Source organism: Ylistrum balloti, unplaced genomic scaffold (genome assembly GCF_031769215.1).
Source record: "Ylistrum balloti isolate Yb309-2 unplaced genomic scaffold, AGI_CSIRO_Ybal_v1 Utg370236, whole genome shotgun sequence".
NCBI lineage: Eukaryota > Metazoa > Mollusca > Bivalvia > Pectinida > Pectinidae > Ylistrum > Ylistrum balloti.
In genome coordinates this window covers 1,117,626-1,138,346 of record NW_026782193.1, presented here as the reverse complement: position 1 = coordinate 1,138,346, position 20,721 = coordinate 1,117,626, and the positions used below count along the sequence as shown (strand labels likewise).

At 37.4% G+C, this 20,721-nt stretch overlaps 1 protein-coding gene across 1 annotated transcript; it reads right to left on the bottom strand.

Moving 5' to 3' along the window:
* Positions 1 to 2,788: 2,788 nt before the first annotated feature.
* LOC132552097 (uncharacterized) lies at positions 2,789 to 20,470 on the bottom strand. The gene is made up of 10 exons (XM_060216240.1): positions 19,682 to 20,470; positions 18,624 to 18,721; positions 17,643 to 17,858; positions 17,080 to 17,167; positions 14,496 to 14,617; positions 8,572 to 8,677; positions 7,305 to 7,486; positions 4,177 to 6,612; positions 3,762 to 3,861; positions 2,789 to 2,938 (listed from the first exon to the last, which is right to left on the bottom strand). The coding sequence occupies exons 1-10, from the start codon at positions 20,468 to 20,470 to the stop codon at positions 2,810 to 2,812; spliced, it is 4,266 nt and encodes a 1,421-aa protein (XP_060072223.1). The 3' UTR covers positions 2,789 to 2,809.
* Positions 20,471 to 20,721: the final 251 nt, after the last annotated feature.

Here is a 20,721-nt window from a genome sequence, read left to right as displayed (position 1 = left end):
GATATCACCATACTTGTCAGATCTTTATACTTTGGATATCACCACACTTGTGAGATCTTTATACTCTCGATATCACCACACTTGTGATATCTTTATACTTGTGAAGACAAAATAAACTGCTTATTTTCTAGAATTTTTTTTAATGATGCCAAATGACATAACTGCCTTAAAACTATCACAGAGATGTTTTGTACATAATTAACATGTTAAATCTGCTTGGCAATATTATACCATTGTAATGAAAATGGTTACCTACAGAAACTCACTGCAAATACTGTAAGGACCAAGTCTTTGTTTGTGAGAAAACCCTTTTCCAACTTTGAATAAGTTGTTGTAACTGTGACATGTTTTTCCTTTCCTTCATCTCTGTCTCAAAATGATGCCTCTCTTTTTATCAGTGAATAAAATTGAGTAACTGTTAAATGGACATCTGAGTATTGTAATAATTACTCCCTTGCACAGGTTACTCTCACCGTCATGAATTAACTACCCTTGCACCCAAGGTACCAAATAACTGTACAGATTATTCTGAGGTGAAGGGTACTATCACTCTCATGAGTTAACTACTCCTGTCCCGAACAGAAAACTAACTTGTATTTGGAACACTCACTCGGCAACAGCCCTAGTTATCCAGAAATGTAATAATAACTCTCTATGTTGGTCACCCTCAATTTCTAAACTGTAAAAAAAGAATTTATAACTATGAGCAATCCTTTCCTTAGAAAATAAGAAAATACATCATCAAAGCTCAAAAATTTGTTTCCCCTTTCTATAAAAATCTCTGTGTTCTTGAAAAGAAAATTCGTTAAGTGCCCCGAAAACATGTACCTGGTATATAACTTGTTGAAAATGGTATTATGTGTCAAGTTTATAGAATTTGCTAGCAGCTGACAATAAAATGAATATCATGTTGATGGACGGAAAACTTCTTTGGATGGAATGTATACAACATAACCCTGTACAATAAAGAAATCAGTGTGACATTAAACATATCATAAATACATTTATGGCATAACAATCACTGAGCTCAACAAGAAGCCCACTTAACCAACCTTGATCACCTGTTCTCCAATCTGATCTGTGATGAGTTTATTGGATCAAGGTAAAACTTCTCCAGAAACAACAAGCTAAATATCACTATTTCTATCACAACTTTTCTTGCTTTGTTGGTTTTTAATTTCTTTTTGTTACGCCTATGACCTTCAAAACTGACAAAGCTAATTTGATAGAACTTGTCAATGAGCTATTCAAGCCACCCACTTACCAAATATAAGCAGCAATTCTCTGTTTCAGAGATTCATAAACGCTTCAGAAAGGATCTTCTTCCTTTCCGATCTTTTCTTACCAAAACACATGTACAGACACCTAGTAACAACATGATCTTTGGGTTGAATGACTTGTTGTGTTTCAGTAAAATCCATCTTTGAAAGAAGTACACACCCCAAGACAAGGATAAATGAGATCAGAGGCAACATCTAGGGGCAACATAACTCACCATAAAGGGACAAACTTTTAATACAATATTTATAAAACAGATGATCTGGGGATTAACTTTTTCTGATGCAGATAAATGTGAGGATGGCATTATTATAGACCAAGTGGATAGTTATGAAATATTTCCAAATGATCAAATCAGTCTTTTCTGAAAAACTGTGGTAAATGTAAATTCATAATCAACACATTATACCATCCAAATAGTAAATGCACAGTCCAGCACACCTACAGTATGATACTAGCAAAGAAACATTTTTGAGAAAAAAAAAAACAAAACAAAAATGGAATCTAATTTTTAACTGCCATAATTTCAAACTAAGAGGTGTTGTCAATCAGGAATAAATTTACAAAATGTGAAATGAATTGTTGGATTTTCAAACTTCAGTAATCTTAATCCACAGTTCACAAATATGTTTACTTGAAATTTTATAATGAACACATAAACAACTCTATGCAGACATCAAATATTACTACTTTTGTTCTTTATAAGATATGAGTACTTAATCTGAGATGAGTAAACTAAATAAGAAAGAAAAGATGTTTTTGCACAAAGGAAAACAATAAAGAGGAAGGGCAACAACTCTTGTAGGTTGACTGTCTCAGCCTTGACTGACAGTCACACCACACCCTTTACGCCAGGGGGTTTACATCTCAATGTACACATGTATACCTTTATCAGTATTTCATATGAAACACTTAATACAAAAACAATCATCTAAAAAATATTCCTTTTTACAAAAAAATAATCTACAATGGTGATACTTGTTCAGTCAACAGGCCAACATTGTTATACTATAATACACAATTATCTAGCAGCTTATACAAAATGTGTTGAGTGGGGGCTGCCTAGAAATATAACAAAAATAGGTTAAAAAAGGAACCAATAGAAAACTTTTATAGCAATGTGGAAATATAGAAGTTCACACTATGATTTGTACAATAAGTATGTTTTTTTGACATCAGTTTTCATTTCATCTTTCAACAAATCAAAGAAAAATCAAAAATGAAAGAAATAATCCTCTCTTAATTTGAACGAAAACATCATTGATACAAATAACAGACATAATCATTTAAACAATAAATAAATATGTTAACTAGATAACTCTTTAATCTGCCAATGTATTCATGAGAAACTATAAGAAAAAGTATTTCTCAGAATCTCAGCATGGACAAAAGCATTAAAATATTTACTATCCAATCAATCACAGCAGTAATTGAGAACTTGGTAATAAAAATTTACAGTCAAATTTCATACGAAAAGTTGTCACTCATGACAGACAAAATCTGCCCCTAGAATGTTGTGTAGGATTGAGTTCTATGAACTATTTGCCCCTCGTGGGACCTGGAATGCTATGTAGGATTGTAGGTGTTCCTGCAGTAATTGCATGGCAGACATCTTCTGACTCAAAATGTTGCTGATTCGATCAACATATGCATCAAAAGTCTGTAAAAAATACAACATTCAACCAATTATCAAGAAAGCAGATCTACCCTTCATATTTCCTAAAAGGGGATGGTTGACAATGAATGATAGTGTTTTCAGCTAGGGGGATACCTGACAGTGCATAATAGTGTATTATCTAAGGGGATACGTGACATTGTATAATACTGTATTACCTAAAGAGATACCTGACAATGTGCAATAGAGTATTACCTAGAGAGATTCCTGACAATGTGTAATAGAGTATTACCTAGAGAGATACCTGACAATGTGTAATAGAGTATTACCTAGAGAGATACCTGACAATGTTTAATAGACATTACCTAGAGAGATACCTGACAATGTTTAATAGACATTACCTAGAGAGATACCTGACAATGTTTAATAGACATTACCTAGAGAGATACCTGACAAGGTGTGATAGAGTATTACCTAGAGAGATACCTGACAATGTGCAATAGAGTATTACCTAGAGAGATACCTGACAATGTGTAATAGAGTATTACCTAGAGAAATACCTGACAATGTGCAATAGAGTATTATCTAGAGAGATACATGACAATGTGTAATAGAGTATTACCTAGAGAGATACCTGACGATGTGTAATAGAGTATTACCTAGAGAGATACCTGACAATGTGTAATAGAGTATTACCTAGAGAGATACCTGACAATGTTTAATAGACATTACCTAGAGAGATACCTGACGATGTGTAATAGAGTATTACTTAGAGAGATACCTGACAATGTGTAATATTGTATTATCCTCAGTTGCTGTAATATATTGGATGTTTTTTAAGTCCATCTATTTACTATCTTTGTCATACCTTAGTTCCAGCTTTAGCTCCCAACAATAGTTTCATCTCCAATTTACAAAGGGAGGTAACTATGGCTAGCTGATCTTCATGGGCTGATATCAGTCGTTGTCTGGTAGAAATATGAATGCAATATTATAGAGACTTATATATACCTAAAACATGCTTTAACATTGATTGGATATTCAGTTACTGTTTTTCTTTAAAAACATGATTTTCATATTTATTTTGAATTACAACTGTATCAAATGATAGTGAGAGATAGTGAAGTTACTCTACAACATGAGTGAGAAGAAACTCTAAATAAATCCAAAATTTGGTGCTGTGACCATTTATTTCCCCTGATGAATATGATCATTATCTTTTCCTATTACAATGACATGTTCTTTACTTACATGTACATATAACCATTAAATCATATCATTACCTTGGATCTGAGGAAATAGACTCATCACTTATGGTTCTTGTGCGTCCATTTCCAGCATTGTCTGTGGACATTGCCAAAGCCTTTGGTTGAAGAATATCTTTACTGACCATTCCCACAGCAACACTCTTCGTCAGACGGTTAGAAGTGACAGGCTGAGGGTGAATTGGTGAAAATGCTGATCCTACAGCTAACTTCTCTGTTTTAATAGCACTGCTGGTATTAGTGGAGCGTCCTCCCGATCCGACACTATGATCTGATCGACTGTCGTGTGATGAGGAAGAACAAAACGACACTGTACCATCCTGATGGTAATTTGTCGCCAGGATGTTTTCTTTGTTGTTTGGATCAAGTAATGCTGGAATTCGATCGTTTTCAGGAAGATAGCGTGAATTTTGTTGTAGGAGAGTAGGAACATTAGCACTTTGTAAAGATGGAAGCTTATTCTGTACAAGATTGGAATTACTATCCCAACAAGTACGCACTGCTTGAGGACTGTCGGTGACTGACACAGTCAGTCCACTATCACTTGTCATGGATTTTGTTTCACTCGGTTTTGATGCAGTTGGTTCAAGTTCTGAATTTTCTGATTGTGGTTTTAAAAACACTGAGCGAAGACGACTTGCAACATTCTGACGTGATACAGGATCTGTTTTACGGTTATCTGAGGTGGTTTGTCGTCTTTGAACTGTCAGGAACTCTGACATGTCACCATCTACTCCTTTGATTTCTGTTTCTTCTTCATTGTGGTAATCCTCATATGGTTTCTCTGGTGTTATGTTGTTGGTAAATTCTTTGTATTTACTAAAGAAAGCACCTGGTTCTAGTTTAGAAGACTGATAAACAGAATTACTAGATTTTTGCATTGAAGCCCCTATATGAGCTTCAAAGTTTGCAGGTGTAGCATACCACTCTCCTGTGGATGGAAGCTCAACTTCTTGATTCATACTATCCTGATTATTTTCTCTCAAATTAGTTTGTGTTGCTGCATTATATGGAGACAATCTATCCATATCAGTTCTATTATCGTTTAAGTTTCCACCTGGTCTATATGATACAGAGGCTGGGTCAGTTAATCTAGGTCTTCCCCGCTGTTCTGGAGATTCCATCATAGACTCCGACACCACTGGAGGGGGAGTCCTCAGAAGTCGGGGACGTGATGCCATGGGGTTATCCTTCACTTTTTCTAAAGTAAATGGAGGACGAGTGCCTGAGGCTTGTGGAGGCTCTGGTTTGTGGAATCTGTTATTACCTATTCTCCCAGGAGATCTTTGAGAAAATGTAGCAAGGTCACTACTGATAGCAGTCAGTACAGCTGGTATGGCTGGCGTGGTCAAAGTATCCTGGGGCATCTTAAATGGAGCATCCCGTCCCCGACTGAGTCCAAGATTAGGAGAATTATTATCTCCTCCAGAGTTTGTCTCCCCTGTCGACGGTTTACGCGGATAGCCCCTAGCACTATTTGGTATTCTATCAGTCCCATCGAACAAAAGGTCATCCTCAAAACTTTCATTAAACTCTGATGAAGGACGAGAATGACGTTGAGGTAGAGTGTCAGATACTTGAGGTCCTTTAGTAATAGCACCAGATGATCCAGCTCCCATATGTTGAATATTTCTAGGGGGAGGCACAGGTGCATTGTTCAGTCTAGGGGACTCAATATATTTTTTATTTCTTAACACAGGGGTAGCATGGTTATTTACACCAACAGAAGCTCCCTGAGATGTCCTGTCTACTTCAATCATAGGAAGAGGGTGCCCAGCTGTTGACAGATGAACTCCGCCCATCACAGCAGAGGGCGCGGTTGTGTTTGACGTTTCTCCCATTGGTATCGTTTGACCAGTCGTTGCTTGCTTACCACCTGTTTTATTGAGATCATTGAGCATTTCTTCATTATTGAAGTCAGTAGTTGGAAAATCATTGTCTGTATCTTGTGAGTGTGTGATTGGGACATTACTTGCTCTCACTCCAATTCCTTGTCGGTTTGGCACTGTGATATTGTTAGAGTCTGAAACTGTATGTTCAGGAGTGTCATCTTCTGTTGATGAATTACTCCCAGGAGCTGCTTCTGCAGTGAGATTTCGACGTGACGTCACAGGTGAAGAAGACTTACTAGGTCCTGTGTGACGTACAACTGACAGACGACTTGCTACGGAACGGCTTGGTTTTGTTGTTTCAGATTTTGCTATATTTTTCGGAACAATTTTTCTCCTCATTCCATGACCTTTGATAGGGGTTTCATTTGGGTCAAGTGCTATATCTGATACTGTGCGACTATTGTTCTGACGTGATGCACGATGTCGCATTGGTGTGGAAGAACACAAGACATTGGAGGGCTGGAAGGCAGATGGTGCCTGTAAAGGGATATTCATTAGGATGTTACTGGCTAGACTTGCTCGAGTCACCCCTGATCCAGGATCTCTTCGCAATTCCTTCACCCTGAAAAATACAGCAGGGCTAGTAAAATTGTTGACAAGAAAAACATTTACAGTTGATTGATCAACTGAAAAGAGAGTCTTACAAAGGTTATTATACTAGAGAGAAATACTAACTTTGAGAAACAAACATTTTGAAAATATTAAAGTTACTACCAAAACCAAACATGGTCTTAATATACAAAATTGGTAAATTGTTTGAACTTGTTTTCACATGAAAATTTTACATCTGTCTTCCATTTCTCTCCTTGCAGATTTAATTTCCAGCATAGCTAACATCTATATTTAAACACTTGTTTTATCTATCAGCCCTTTCTATGTTATTAGGATTTTTTCCAAAATTTGCAATCAGAATTGTTACTTATAGATGAAGTTGAATTTGCACCACACACAGAAAAGTCAGATAGGAAACATTGCATTACTATTTCCTTAAATGTTTATAAGACAATATTATTTTTGCAGTAAGCCACACTTTATCTCCAATTTCAAATATGAAAAGTTCACTGATTGTCCAATTGTTACATATTTGTTTTTTGTTTAATTTTTTTTTTAAGATTTTAAACCTTATATCTTGTTATTCCTGTGATTTCAAACTGTTTGCTGTGACCTACTATGAAAAAGTTTTTGTTTCATTTTTTTTACCACAAAAGTGTGTATTTACTTCATGTGTATCCTGTGAGATTTCTACCAACTCACCTGTCTGCATATCGGAGTGTGTTGAGAGTGTGTTCACATGATATGTTTGTGGGAGAAAAGTTGGCTATCATACAGGTGCGAGAGTTTCCAGTGAAGGAGTCCTTCAGGATATGAGTCAGTTTGCTCTGTCTGAATGGTGTATGTTTGCTGTCCTGGTCTATGGAACGAATGCATTCCTTCAGCTGGAACATGAATTAAACAAATTTCTCAACTCTCCACTCTGTACTTGAAGGAAGAGCAGAAAGATTAGAACAATGGAAGAGAGATTTCCCAGTATTATAAGTTTAATTGTTTACATAGGGTTAGGGTTTTGTTTCTTTGTAATAGAAAAGGTCAGAAATAAATATCACCTTTTCTTATGTGGGTGGTGGTTTGGGGGTGGGAGGGGGGAGGTCACAATTTGGAATAGCCTTTCAGGTTACAAAAGGTTAACTAGTTTCAGTTACATAATCCATTATTGAAAATGAGAAATAAATCCAATAACAATTGCAATCAATTGTAAAGTTTTACCTGCAAAATAGTTTAATAATTATTAAATACATTGATAATTTACATGTAACTGTGCAGATCCCATGAATTCTGAATTTGGGTATTACAGCTGTTTAACAGCAAATGGTGATATCTTCAGGCTTTTCATAACTAAAATAGAAGGTCACCTGAAAGTCACAGTGGCTTGATTATACCTTTCTTTGTTGAGAGTCCTGGCACTGAATACTTTTTATTAGTTTGCTGTTTTTTTCTTTCATTGAATTATTCACATAAGGTCTAATCCAACCAAAACATTTGTCAAGGCATCCAAACTAGAAGCATGAGATCTTAGGGTAAGTTTATCAGTTTTCCACAAATTTGAGATTACCTTACCTAAATTCCTTCTTGTTTGTGCCTACACATCTATTTACAATCTCAAGTACAGTAGTCCACTCAATTAACTAGTAAAGCTTAATATCTAAGTGAACATAAAAAAGGAAAATGTCCAGTTTGGTACTTAAACGTTAAACTTAAAACTGTCACATTTACTGAAATATAAAAAAGTGAGCGTGGGCTCCAATAGATATGATCTATACTCACCTGTTATTCTTTTTCTTAATTGAATCTGTCGAGGGGTGAGGTATCTTATACACAAGTGAACTGGAGTCTAATATGGTAAGATTCCTTTGTTTACAGTGTAATTTATTCAGAGAGGTAACTGTGATTACAGAAAAAAATGATAATGCCACACATCCTATTACTGGTCAGCACTGGTCAGTACTGGTCAGTCTGTACTTACCGCAAGAAGGCTCTGGTTGATTTCTGCTCCCTCCATTCGCGTCTGTCTGTCTGTCTCTGTCATGTCCGATGCCCTCTCACTCCCTGCTAAGTCTATGAATGACATCCTGAAGAGAAAAGTTACAAAATAAGATAAACTCACCTTCAAATCAAAGAAAACATTAAAAAAATCAGATAATCTCACTCAATAGAAATGTGTAAAAAGTAAGACAATCTCACTGTTAACTGACACATAAATTTAAAAACTAAGACAATCTCACTCTTAACTGACACAAAAATTAAGATAATCTTACTGTTAGCTGACACAAAAACTTTTTTATTCCAACTTCTGTTAAATTATGGAATAATATACCCACAAATGTCAGAGAGCAGGCCATCCATTAACTGTTTTGATTTTAAAATTCAATATAGTCCTCATTAATTACTTATTTATTTTTGTTGGAAACAGAAAATGGAACATTTTATATACAAAGTTGTCCCATCCTTGTAGAAGCTTGAAATACAATTTGTTCCTAGTAGATGTTATTAACGATCCTGTGTATAAATGTAGTAAGGAATATAAAACATTATGCATTGCCATTTTGATTGTATACTATAGATAAGGCAGTGTGAGATTTCACTTGATAACATCTCATGTTATTGTAATGTCCCAACAAATGATCTGCTCTGTGGCTCTCGAAACCTGTCTGATGAACAAAATGGGAATATTTTTCAATCTGTTCTGACTTAAAAACAGTAATCCATGTTAAGGTCATCTGTGAGTGTCTTACCTCAGTACATGTCACTATTTTCTTCTCTTTCTAACTTTTTTCAAGTCTTTACTCAATTTCTATTCTGTTTCCATCTCTCCCCTTTTTAAATATATACATGTAGCAAACCTTACCTAATGCCTAATGTCACATATCAAATAGAACAAAACTCAGGAATTGCCTGTCATGTATATTGAGCCTTCCAATGAACAGCCAAAGCATGAAACCCCTTCCAAAACCCTGTAGGTTTGGTGAAATGTTTCATTCCGTACGATAGTGCAGGGATACATATCGGACCCCAAAGGATACATCTGGTATATACGACGATCATGGCTATTGTGCGTTGGGCATGGTGTGTAAAAGGGTTTTTATTATTTTTCTTTCATACTTCACTCACCCTTGCATGATTTTCCACAACTCCTTACACACTGATTTACATATAAGACGAAAACAACACCAAATATGGACGCTGACACCATCCCCCTGACATGACATGTGTAAGACTCACCACTGAACTAAATATAGAAACAGAGACTTCCCAACACAGTTGACAAACACATACTGACACAGACAAAGACAGACACTTTACTACTTTAATTCAAATAGTAATTCAACTACCTGTCACACTAATCCCATTTGTTAGATTAAAATTAACAATCAAATTAAAATCATCAAATACCTTACCTTCCCACACATCTCTGTTCTCTATCTGATGGAGAACACAGGACCAAGCAGTGCCTGACTAAACCCCCATCTAAAACCTTACCTTCCCACACATCTCTGTTCTCTATCTGATGGAGAACACAGGACCAAGCAGTGCCTGACTAAACCTCCATCTAAAACCCTATACAACCCATACCTTACCTTCCCACACATCTCTGTTCTCTATCTGATGGAGAGCACAGGACCAAGCAGTGCCTGACCAAACCCCCATCTAAAACCTTACCTTCCCACACATCTCTGTTCTCTATCTGATGGAGAACACAGGACCAAGCAGTGCCTGACTAAACCCCCATCTAAAACCCTATACAACCCATACCTTACCTTCCCACACATCTCTGTTCTCTATCTGATGGAGAGCACAGGACCAAGCAGTGCCTGACTAAACCCCCATCTAAAACCTTACCTTCTCACACATCTCTGTTCTCTATCTGATGGAGAGCACAGGACTAAGCAGTGCCTGACCAAACCCCCATCTAAAACCTTACCTTCTCACACATCTCTGTTCTCTATCTGATGGAGAGCACAGGACCAAGCAGTGCCTGACTAAACCCCCATCTAAAACCTTACCTTCCCACACATCTCTGTTCTCTATCTGATGGAGAGCACAGGACCAAGCAGTGCCTGACCAAACCCCCATCTAAAACTCTATACAACCCATACCTTACCTTCCCACACATCTCTGTTCTCTATCTGATGGAGAGCACAGGACCAAGCAGTGCCTGACTAAACCCCCATCTAAAACCTTACCTTCCCACACATCTCTGTTCTCTATCTGATGGAGAACACAGGACCAAGCAGTGCCTGACTAAACCCCCATCTAAAACCCTATACAACCCATACCTTACCTTCCCACACATCTCTGTTCTCTATCTGATGGAGAGCACAGGACCAAGCAGTGCCTGACTAAACCCCCATCTAAAACCTTACCTTCTCACACATCTCTGTTCTCTATCTGATGGAGAGCACAGGACCAAGCAGTGCCTGACTAAACCCCCATCTAAAACCTTACCTTCCTTCACACATCTCTGTTCTCTATCTGATGGAGAGCACAGGACCAAGCAGTGCCTGACTAAACCCCCATCTAAAACCTTACCTTCCCACACATCTCTGTTCTCTATCTGATGGAGAGCACAGGACCAAGCAGTGCCTGACTAAACCCCCATCTAAAACCCTATACAACCCATACCTTACCTTCCCACACATCTCTGTTCTCTATCTGATGGAGAGCACAGGACCAAGCAGTGCCTGACTAAACCCCCATCTAAAACCTTACCTTCCCACACATCTCTGTTCTCTATCTGATGGAGAGCACAGGACCAAGCAGTGCCTGACCAAACCCCCATCTAAAACCCTATACAACCCATACCTTACCTTCCTACACATCTCTGTTCTCTATCTGATGGAGAACACAGGACCAAGCAGTGCCTGACTAAACCCCCATCTAAAACCTTACCTTCCCACACATCTCTGTTCTCTATCTGATGGAGAGCACAGGACCAAGCAGTGCCTGACTAAACCCCCATCTAAAACTCTATACAACCCATACCATACCTTCCCACACATCTCTGTTCTCTATCTGATGGAGAGCACAGGACCAAGCAGTGCCTGACTAAACCCCCATCTAAAACTCTATACAACCCATACCTTACCTTCCCACACATCTCTGTTCTCTATCTGATGGAGAGCACAGGACCAAGCAGTGCCTGACTAAACCCCCATCTAAAACCTTACCTTCTCACACATCTCTGTTCTCTATCTGATGGAGAGCACAGGACCAAGCAGTGCCTGACTAAACCCCCATCTAAAACCTTACCTTCCCACACATCTCTGTTCTCTATCTGATGGAGAGCACAGGACCAAGCAGTGCCTGACTAAACCCCCATCTAAAACCTTACCTTCCCACACATCTCTGTTCTCTATCTGATGGAGAGCACAGGACCAAGCAGTGCCTGACTAAACCCCCATCTAAAACCTACCCCATTCCTTACACACATCTCTGTTCTCTATCTGATGGAGAGCACAGGACCAAGCAGTGCCTGACTAAACCCCCATCTAAAACCTTACCTTCCCACACATCTCTGTTCTCTATCTGATGGAGAGCACAGGACCAAGCAGTGCCTGACTAAACCCCCATCTAAAACCTTACCTTCCCACACATCTCTGTTCTCTATCTGATGGAGAGCACAGGACCAAGCAGTGCCTGACTAAACCCCCATCTAAAACCTTACCTTCCCACACATCTCTGTTCTCTATCTGATGGAGAGCACAGGACCAAGCAGTGCCTGACTAAACCCCCATCTAAAACCTATACAACCCACCTTACCTTCCCACACATCTCTGTTCTCTATCTGATGGAGAGCACAGGACCAAGCAGTGCCTGACTAAACCCCCATCTAAAACCCTATACAACCAATACCTTACCTTCCCACACATCTCTGTTCTCTATCTGATGGAGAGCACAGGACCAAGCAGTGCCTGACTAAACCCCCATCTAAAACCTTACCTTCCCACACATCTCTGTTCTCTATCTGATGGAGAGCACAGGACATCTCTGTGCCTGACCCTATACAACCCAAACCCCCATCTAAAACCTTACCTTCCCACACATCTCTGTTCTCTATCTGATGGAGAGCACAGGACCAAGCAGTGCCTGACTAAACCCCCATCTAAAACCTTACCTTTACCTTCACACATCTCTGTTCTCTATCTGATGGAGAGCACAGGACCAAGCAGTGCCTGACTAAACCCCCATCTAAAACCTTACCTTCCCACACATCTCTGTTCTCTATCTGATGGAGAGCACAGGACCAAGCAGTGCCTGACTAAACCCCCATCTAAAACCTTACCTTCCTACACATCTCTGTTCTCTATCTGATGGAGAGCACAGGACCAAGCAGTGCCTGACTAAACCCCCATCTAAAACCTTACCTTCACACACATCTCTGTTCTCTATCTGATGGAGAGCACAGGACCAAGCAGTGCCTGACTAAACCCCCATCTAAAACCCTATACAACCAATACCTTACCTTCCCACACATCTCTGTTCTCTATCTGATGGAGAGCACAGGACCAAGCAGTGCCTGACTAAACCCCCATCTAAAACCTTACCTTCCCACACATCTCTGTTCTCTATCTGATGGAGAGCACAGGACCAAGCAGTGCCTGACTAAACCCCCATCTAAAACCCCCATACCTGACCTTCCCACACATCTCAGTTCTCTATCTGATGGAGAGCCCACACATCTCTGTTCTCTATCTGATGGAGAACACAGGACCAAGCAGTGCCTGACTAAACCCCCATCTAAAACCTTACCTTCCCACACATCTCTGTTCTCTATCTGATGGAGAGCACAGGACCAAGCAGTGCCTGACTAAACCCCCATCTAAAACTCTATACAACCCATACCTTACCTTCCCACACATCTCTGTTCTCTATCTGATGGAGAGCACAGGACCAAGCAGTGCCTGACTAAACCCCCATCTAAAACCTTACCTTCCCACACATCTCTGTTCTCTATCTGATGGAGAACACAGGACCAAGCAGTGCCTGACTAAACCCCCATCTAAAACCCTATACAACCCATACCTTACCTTCCCACACATCTCTGTTCTCTATCTGATGGAGAGCACAGGACCAAGCAGTGCCTGACTAAACCCCCATCTAAAACCCTATACAGCCCATACCTTACCTTCCTACACATCTCTGTTCTCTATCTGATGGAGAGCACAGGACCAAGCAGTGCCTGACTAAACCCCCATCTAAAACCTTACCTTCCCACACATCTCTGTTCTCTATCTGATGGAGAGCACAGGACCAAGCAGTGCCTGACTAAACCCCCATCTAAAACCTTACCTTCCCACACATCTCTGTTCTCTATCTGATGGAGAACACAGGACCAAGCAGTGCCTGACTAAACCCCCATCTAAAACCCTATACAACCCATACCTTACCTTCCCACACATCTCTGTTCTCTATCTGATGGAGAGCACAGGACCAAGCAGTGCCTGACTAAACCCCCATCTAAAACCTTACCTTCCCACACATCTCTGTTCTCTATCTGAAACCCCCCATTACCTTCCCTCACACATCTCTGTTCTCTATCTGATGGAGAGCACAGGACCAAGCAGTGCCTGACTAAACCCCCATCTAAAACCCTATACAACCAATACCTTACCTTCCCACACATCTCTGTTCTCTATCTGATGGAGAACACAGGACCAAGCAGTGCCTGACTAAACCCCCATCTAAAACCTTACCTTCTCACACATCTCTGTTCTCTACCTGATGGAGAGCACAGGACCAAGCAGTGCCTGACTAAACCCCCATCTAAAACCCTATTCAACCAATACCTTACCTTCCCACACATCTCTGTTCTCTATCTGATGGAGAGCACAGGACCAAGCAGTGCCTGACTAAACCCCCATCTAAAACCCTATACAACCAATACGTTACCTTCCCACTCGTTTATCCTGGCTGTTTCGGATCTCTATCTGGAGTACAGCATGGGACCGAGAAGAGTCTGGGTTTACCCCTGTCACACCCTTACTTCGCACAGAATTACCATACTCCAGAACCTATAAAAACATGCTTATAGAGTCAAACATACAAACAGTGTCTAACTAGTGTCAAGCATATAAATAGTGTCTAACTAGTGTTAAACATATAAATAGTGTCTAACTAGTGTTAAACATATAAATAGTGTCTAACTAGTGTTAAACATACAAATAATGTTAAACATATAAATAGTGTCTAACTAGTGTTTAACATACAAATAGTGTCTAACTAGTGTCAAACATATAAATAGTGTCTAACTAGTGTTTAACATACAAATAGTGTCTAACTAGTGTCAAACATATAAATAGTGTCTAACTGGTGTCAAACATACAACTAGTGTTAAACATATAAATAGTGTCTAACTAGTGTTAAACATATAAATAGTGTCTAACTAGTGTCAAACATATAAATAGTGTCTAACTAGTGTCAAACATATAAATAGTGTCTAACTAGTGTCAAACATATAAATAGTGTCTAACTGGTGTCAAACATATAAATAGTGTCTAAATAGTGTTAAAAATATAAATAGTGTCTAACTAGTTTAAAACATACAAAAAGTGTCTAACTAGTGTCAAACATATAAATAGTGTCTAACTAGTGTTAAACATACAAACAGTGTCTAACTAGTATCAAACATATAAATAGTGTCTAACTGGTGTCAAACATACAAACAGTGTCTAACTAGTATCAAACATATAAACAGTGTCTAACTAGTGTCAAACATATAAATAGTGTCTAACTAGTGTCAAACATATAAATAGTGTCAAACTAGTGTCAAACATATAAATAGTGTCTAACTAGTGTCAAACATATAAATAGTGTCTACCTAGTGTTAAACATACAAATAGTGTCTAACTAGTGTTAAACATACAAATAGTGTTAAACATATAAATAGTGTCTAACTAGTTTAAAACATACAAAAAGTGTCTAACTATTGTCAAACATATAAATAATGTCTAACTAGTGTTAAACATACAAACAGTGTCTAACTAGTATCAAACATATAAATAGTGTCTAACTGGTGTCAAACATACAAACAGTGTCTAACTAGTATCAAACATATAAACAGTGTCTAACTAGTGTCAAACATATAAATAGTGTCTAACTGGTGTTAAACATATAAATAGTGTCTAACTAGTGTTAAACATACAAATAGTGTCTAACTAGTATCACATATAAATAGTGTCTAACTGGTGTCAAACATATCAATAGTGTCTAACTAGTGTTAAACATATAAATAGTGTCTAACTAGTGTTAAACATATAAATAGTGTCTAACTAGTGTCAAACATATAAATAGTGTCTAACTAGTGTTAAACATACAAATAATGTCTAACTAGTGTCAAACATATAAATAGTGTCTAACTAGTGTTAAACATATAAATAGTGTCTAACTAGTGTCAAACATACAAATAGTGTCTAACTAGTGTTAAACATATAAATAGTGTCTAACTAGTGTTAAACATACAAATAGTGTCTAACTAGTGTCAAACATACAAATAGTGTCTAACTAGTGTCAAACATATAAATAGTGTCTAACTAGTGTAAAACATATAAATAGTGTCTAACTAGTGTCAAACATATAAATAGTGTCTAACTAGTGTTAAACATATAAATAGTGTCTAACTAGTGTTAAACATATAAATAGTGTCTAACTAGTGTCAAACATATAAATAGTGTCTAACTAGTGTTAAACATACAAATAATGTCTAACTAGTGTCAAACATATAAATAGTGTCTAACTAGTGTAAAACATACAAATAGTGTCTAACTAGTGTAAAACATATAAATAGTGTCTAACTAGTGTCAAACATATAAATAGTGTCTAACTAGTGTAAAACATACAAATAGTGTCTAACTAGTGTGAAACATATAAATAGTGTCTAACTAGTGTCAAACATATAAATAGTGTCTAACTAGTGTCAAACATACAAATAGTGTCTAACTAGTGTCAAGCATATAAATAGTGTCTAACTAGTGTTAAACATATAAATAGTGTCTAACTAGTGTTAAACATATAAATAGTGTCTAACTAGTGTAAAACATACAAATAGTGTCTAACTAGTGTGAAACATATAAATAGTGTCTAACTAGTGTCAAACATATAAATAGTGTCTAACTAGTGTCAAACATATAAATAGTGTCTTACTAGTGTAAAACATACAAATAGTGTCTAACTAGTGTAAAACATATAAATAGTGTCTAACTAGTGTCAAACATATAAATAGTGTCTAACTAGTGTAAAACATATAAATAGTGTCTAACTAGTGTCAAAGATACTAACAGTGTCAGACATATAGAGATACTTTTTGTTCAAATATCATAAAAACATGAGAACAATACTTTGTTCAGGGTACACAGCATTGGAGTTTGAGTTTTTATAAATACAGGTTCTCTTACCATTATATCATCACAGATTAAACCTTAATATAAAAAACATACAGTATGTATAAATCACAAAATAAGAAAGGATAAAGTCTTACCTGCATAATGGCAGTTACATTCTGTACCTGTGTCTCTGTTAAACCAGCTATACACACATGGTGAGAACCATCCTCACGAGCATGAAGTCTGCAATAAAGTGTGATCACTAAATATTATGTACCAACAGAAACAGACCAGCAAATGGAAGATTACCTAATCTGTACATATGACTTGTTGACAATGTTATGATTTTTTACCAGTAGGTGTGACAAAATCACAACCTTTTTTTGCTTTCAAATCATAGCTAATTACCCATTGCCTTCCATTCTATGAAAAACTAATTGTGTTTCAATGTATCTCAGGAAGAAACTGTGATCTCATATCTCTAGTCAAACTTATCACACAAAAATAATTATCTATCCCAGATACAGCTGTGTGGCCTTCAGTTTGAGGTACTGTAACTTAACAGCGCTTATGCAACAGGCAAATGTACACCTACCCACCGTCCATATCATTATCTTAACAAGTAGAAAAATGAACTATTTGATCTTAGACCTATTGTCAACAGTTTTCTTTGAAAACAAGTCTGTGCTACAAATATTTTGTTTCTACCTGGACTTACCTGTTACGTTTGTTGAGTAAATCAAACAGCTGTCCACAGTAAATTTCAAAGAAACTGACCCATACTTTAAGATCAGATCCATACTGTTTGGACTCAATTATGGAAAAAATGTCATGCGTAGCTAAAAGATAGAGGCCTGGTACATCATGTGACCCGATCATTGTGTGTGTCTTTCCTGCCCCGGTCTGCCCATAGGCAAAACAGGTTGCACTACCCCTACAATTAAACAGGAAATTTCAATAAAAAATTCACACAGAATTAGAGCTCACTAAGGGGGTGACAAGAGCAAAGTTGCGACAAATGTATTACATACAGGGGCATAACTCTTCCAAAAAAGGTCATAATGCAAAACTGCCTGAGATTGCGCAACAACATAGAATGGGATAATTATTCTAAAGAGGATTATAATGCAATATTTTCTAGGGGTATATCGCCATATGATAGTGGCACCCCAAACAAATTTTTCTTCAGTTTTAACGAAAAGGGGTATAGGTCCCTTGAAAATTGTCCATACGCAAAATCATTTCAGGAGTCACAACTTCATATGATACATGCACTTCACAGGAAATTTGTAAAAAAAAAAAAAATTGAAAACATTAAAAAAAAGGGCGAATGTATGGCTGGACAATTTTGGTCTACAGACAGAGGAACAGGCAGATAAGTTGACACCAGTATACCCCCTCCCTAACTCTGTTGCAGTGGGTATGAAAATGATAAAAGTCTCAGTTACCAGCACAAGTATAGCAGCGTATAGTACATACAACATAGTCGAACTATTTAAAACAACATAATCAATATGGAGTATCATTTTAAATGATAATGTATTCATTCCTATTATAAGTCTATTTATATGACATGGAGAAATAACATTTACAGGTCTATAAATGCAACTTGAGCAGTGCTGTTTAGAGGTGGCTTCACCGCTTACCAAACATATCATAAAACAGTCATAAAAGGTGAACATTCTGATGGACAACTTACCCTGTAAATATGTTACCAACAAGGGGCCTAGCTGCCCTGACATAAACATCTTCATTAGTGCATTTGTCATCAAACACTTCATCAAAAATGAATTCATGCTGAAAGTCAATGTACAAATATCTAATCACCATCGACACAAAAAGAAAATTTAAAGTTAAGGATGTATGAAACTCATGTTCAACCACATGTTGTGAGGGTACTTCTTTTGAGAATAACTCTGAAAGTTTAGGGCAGATTCAACAAAATTTTGCATCAATTTCATATAGATGCCGACTTGGTGGAACACTTTTTCTTGAGTTTTAGGGCCCAGTTATAAACATTTCTGTCCATTTCTTGATTTTTGAAAAAAGAAAAGAAAAGACAATCAGGTGAAAATTACTAAAAATTCAAATATTTTTCAATCAAAGCATAAAGTCTCACAAAAAAGATGAATTTCGAAATCACCAAGAATTCTTGTTTTTCACAGAAGAATGAAGAAAAATAATCAAAAACACATATTTCCTTTAACACATTTTCTGACAGTAAAAGAAGTCAAAAGTTAGATTAAAAACATTTCTGGCGTCTGAGTTTCATACATTATCAAATCATGTTTGTCATTATTCAGGAACTCTTTTTCCATAGAATTGGGGACCAAATATGGTGTTATTCCCAATGGCCCATTTACATTCCAAAAATAATTATAGTTTATGAAATTGATGAACTCCATAGGAGAAAAATTAACCTATGAATTATCATTAAATTCTAACATCTTTATTTTTTTTGTTTTTCCCAGCTTGAGATTTTGCCACATTTTAGCCAGATTCAACACTACAGGCCAAATTTCCAAAGTAGTGAAAAAAGGTTAAGGCCTAGGAATAGCTGTAGTTTGGTACATGCAGGAAACAGATCGTTTTTTATCTAAACTCAACAATGATGTATTTAACTGACAATGCTTTACTATTTACTTTTACCTAAACACTAAACATATTTTCCTTTAATGGAAACATACAATAACTACGCAAAAAAAGCAAAACATTAAAATATAATAGGTGTTTATCTACATTTCCGACTGTACTCACTTCCAGTGTATATGCTGTAAGATCCACAGCTTGCTTTGGTTCATTGACCGTCAATGTTGTTGTACTTTCAGCTTTGCATACATCCACCTCCTTGTTTTTAATTTCCCGTTTATTCATTGGTCGTTTTCGTACACACACTCGTATCCTTTCGTCTCCAAGAAGTCCTCCTTCAGCACCTCTTGCCTTTGATTTACTGACTGACTGAGCAATACTTCCAGCTTTAGGAACCCCATAATTATAGCCACTTTGCCGAACACGACTTATAGCCGTTTTTCGAACTCGAGGTGGAGGTGGTGAGACTGATGCAGCATTTAGGTGTTTCTTTGCTGGTTCATAATCTGAATGTGTTGATCCTTCAGAGCTTGATTCATCTGAACTTGACCCTAAGTCAGATAAATCTGCCCTTGAGAGAAACTGATTGCCAGAGTGAGCTTGAGCTGTGGGAAGGTTTTCCCGAACTCTGACATTACTGGTTGCATTTAGTGCATACCCAGACAATTGTGATTGTGCAGTGTATGCTGGACTTCTATTTCGTTTTCTTGCTGATGATGGTCTGGCTCCTGTTCTAGGTGGAGTAATATTTGGTGAATCAGACTGATGTACAGATTTTATGATATCTATCAGCGCAGTAAGTCTTCTTTTATCCTCGATAGATGTAACACCGATAGCTTCACAGTCTTCTAGGGTGAGTTTTGCCAGTGATTCAGATTTTGTGATCCCATTTACTCGTAGAGTTGGATAGTATTTCTCAAGACGTGCTTCACGAAGACACTCAAATAAAGTCCCCATGTTCTTAAAGATATCACAGCCTGATGTTTGACCTAAAAACAAAACAAACAAAAAAATAGCAATGCAAACAACCATACAGAAATGAGTTACTTGATGAGATTACGAAAATCATTGGCAAACCAGGGACTGTAATGCTATGTCAGCGATGTTGTCATCTTCTGAAAATGTTCAAAAAGATTTTACAAAAAGGAATGTAAACTTCACATAACTCTAAATAATCTATAACAGTGTAGTGAATTTGTTTTGAAAAG

Excerpts from the sequence above, each read along its gene's own strand:
- LOC132552097 (XM_060216240.1), bottom strand. The coding sequence starts at position 20,470 with ATGGGGACTTTATTTGAGTGTCTTCGTGAAGCACGTCTTGAGAAATAC. Across the intron at positions 17,859-18,623 it reads GTTGGTAACATATTTACAGG|GGGTAGTGCAACCTGTTTTG; the intron begins GTAAGTTGTCCA and ends GTTTAATTGTAG. Across the intron at positions 14,618-17,079 it reads ATGTAACTGCCATTATGCAG|GTTCTGGAGTATGGTAATTC; the intron begins GTAAGACTTTAT and ends ATGTTTTTATAG.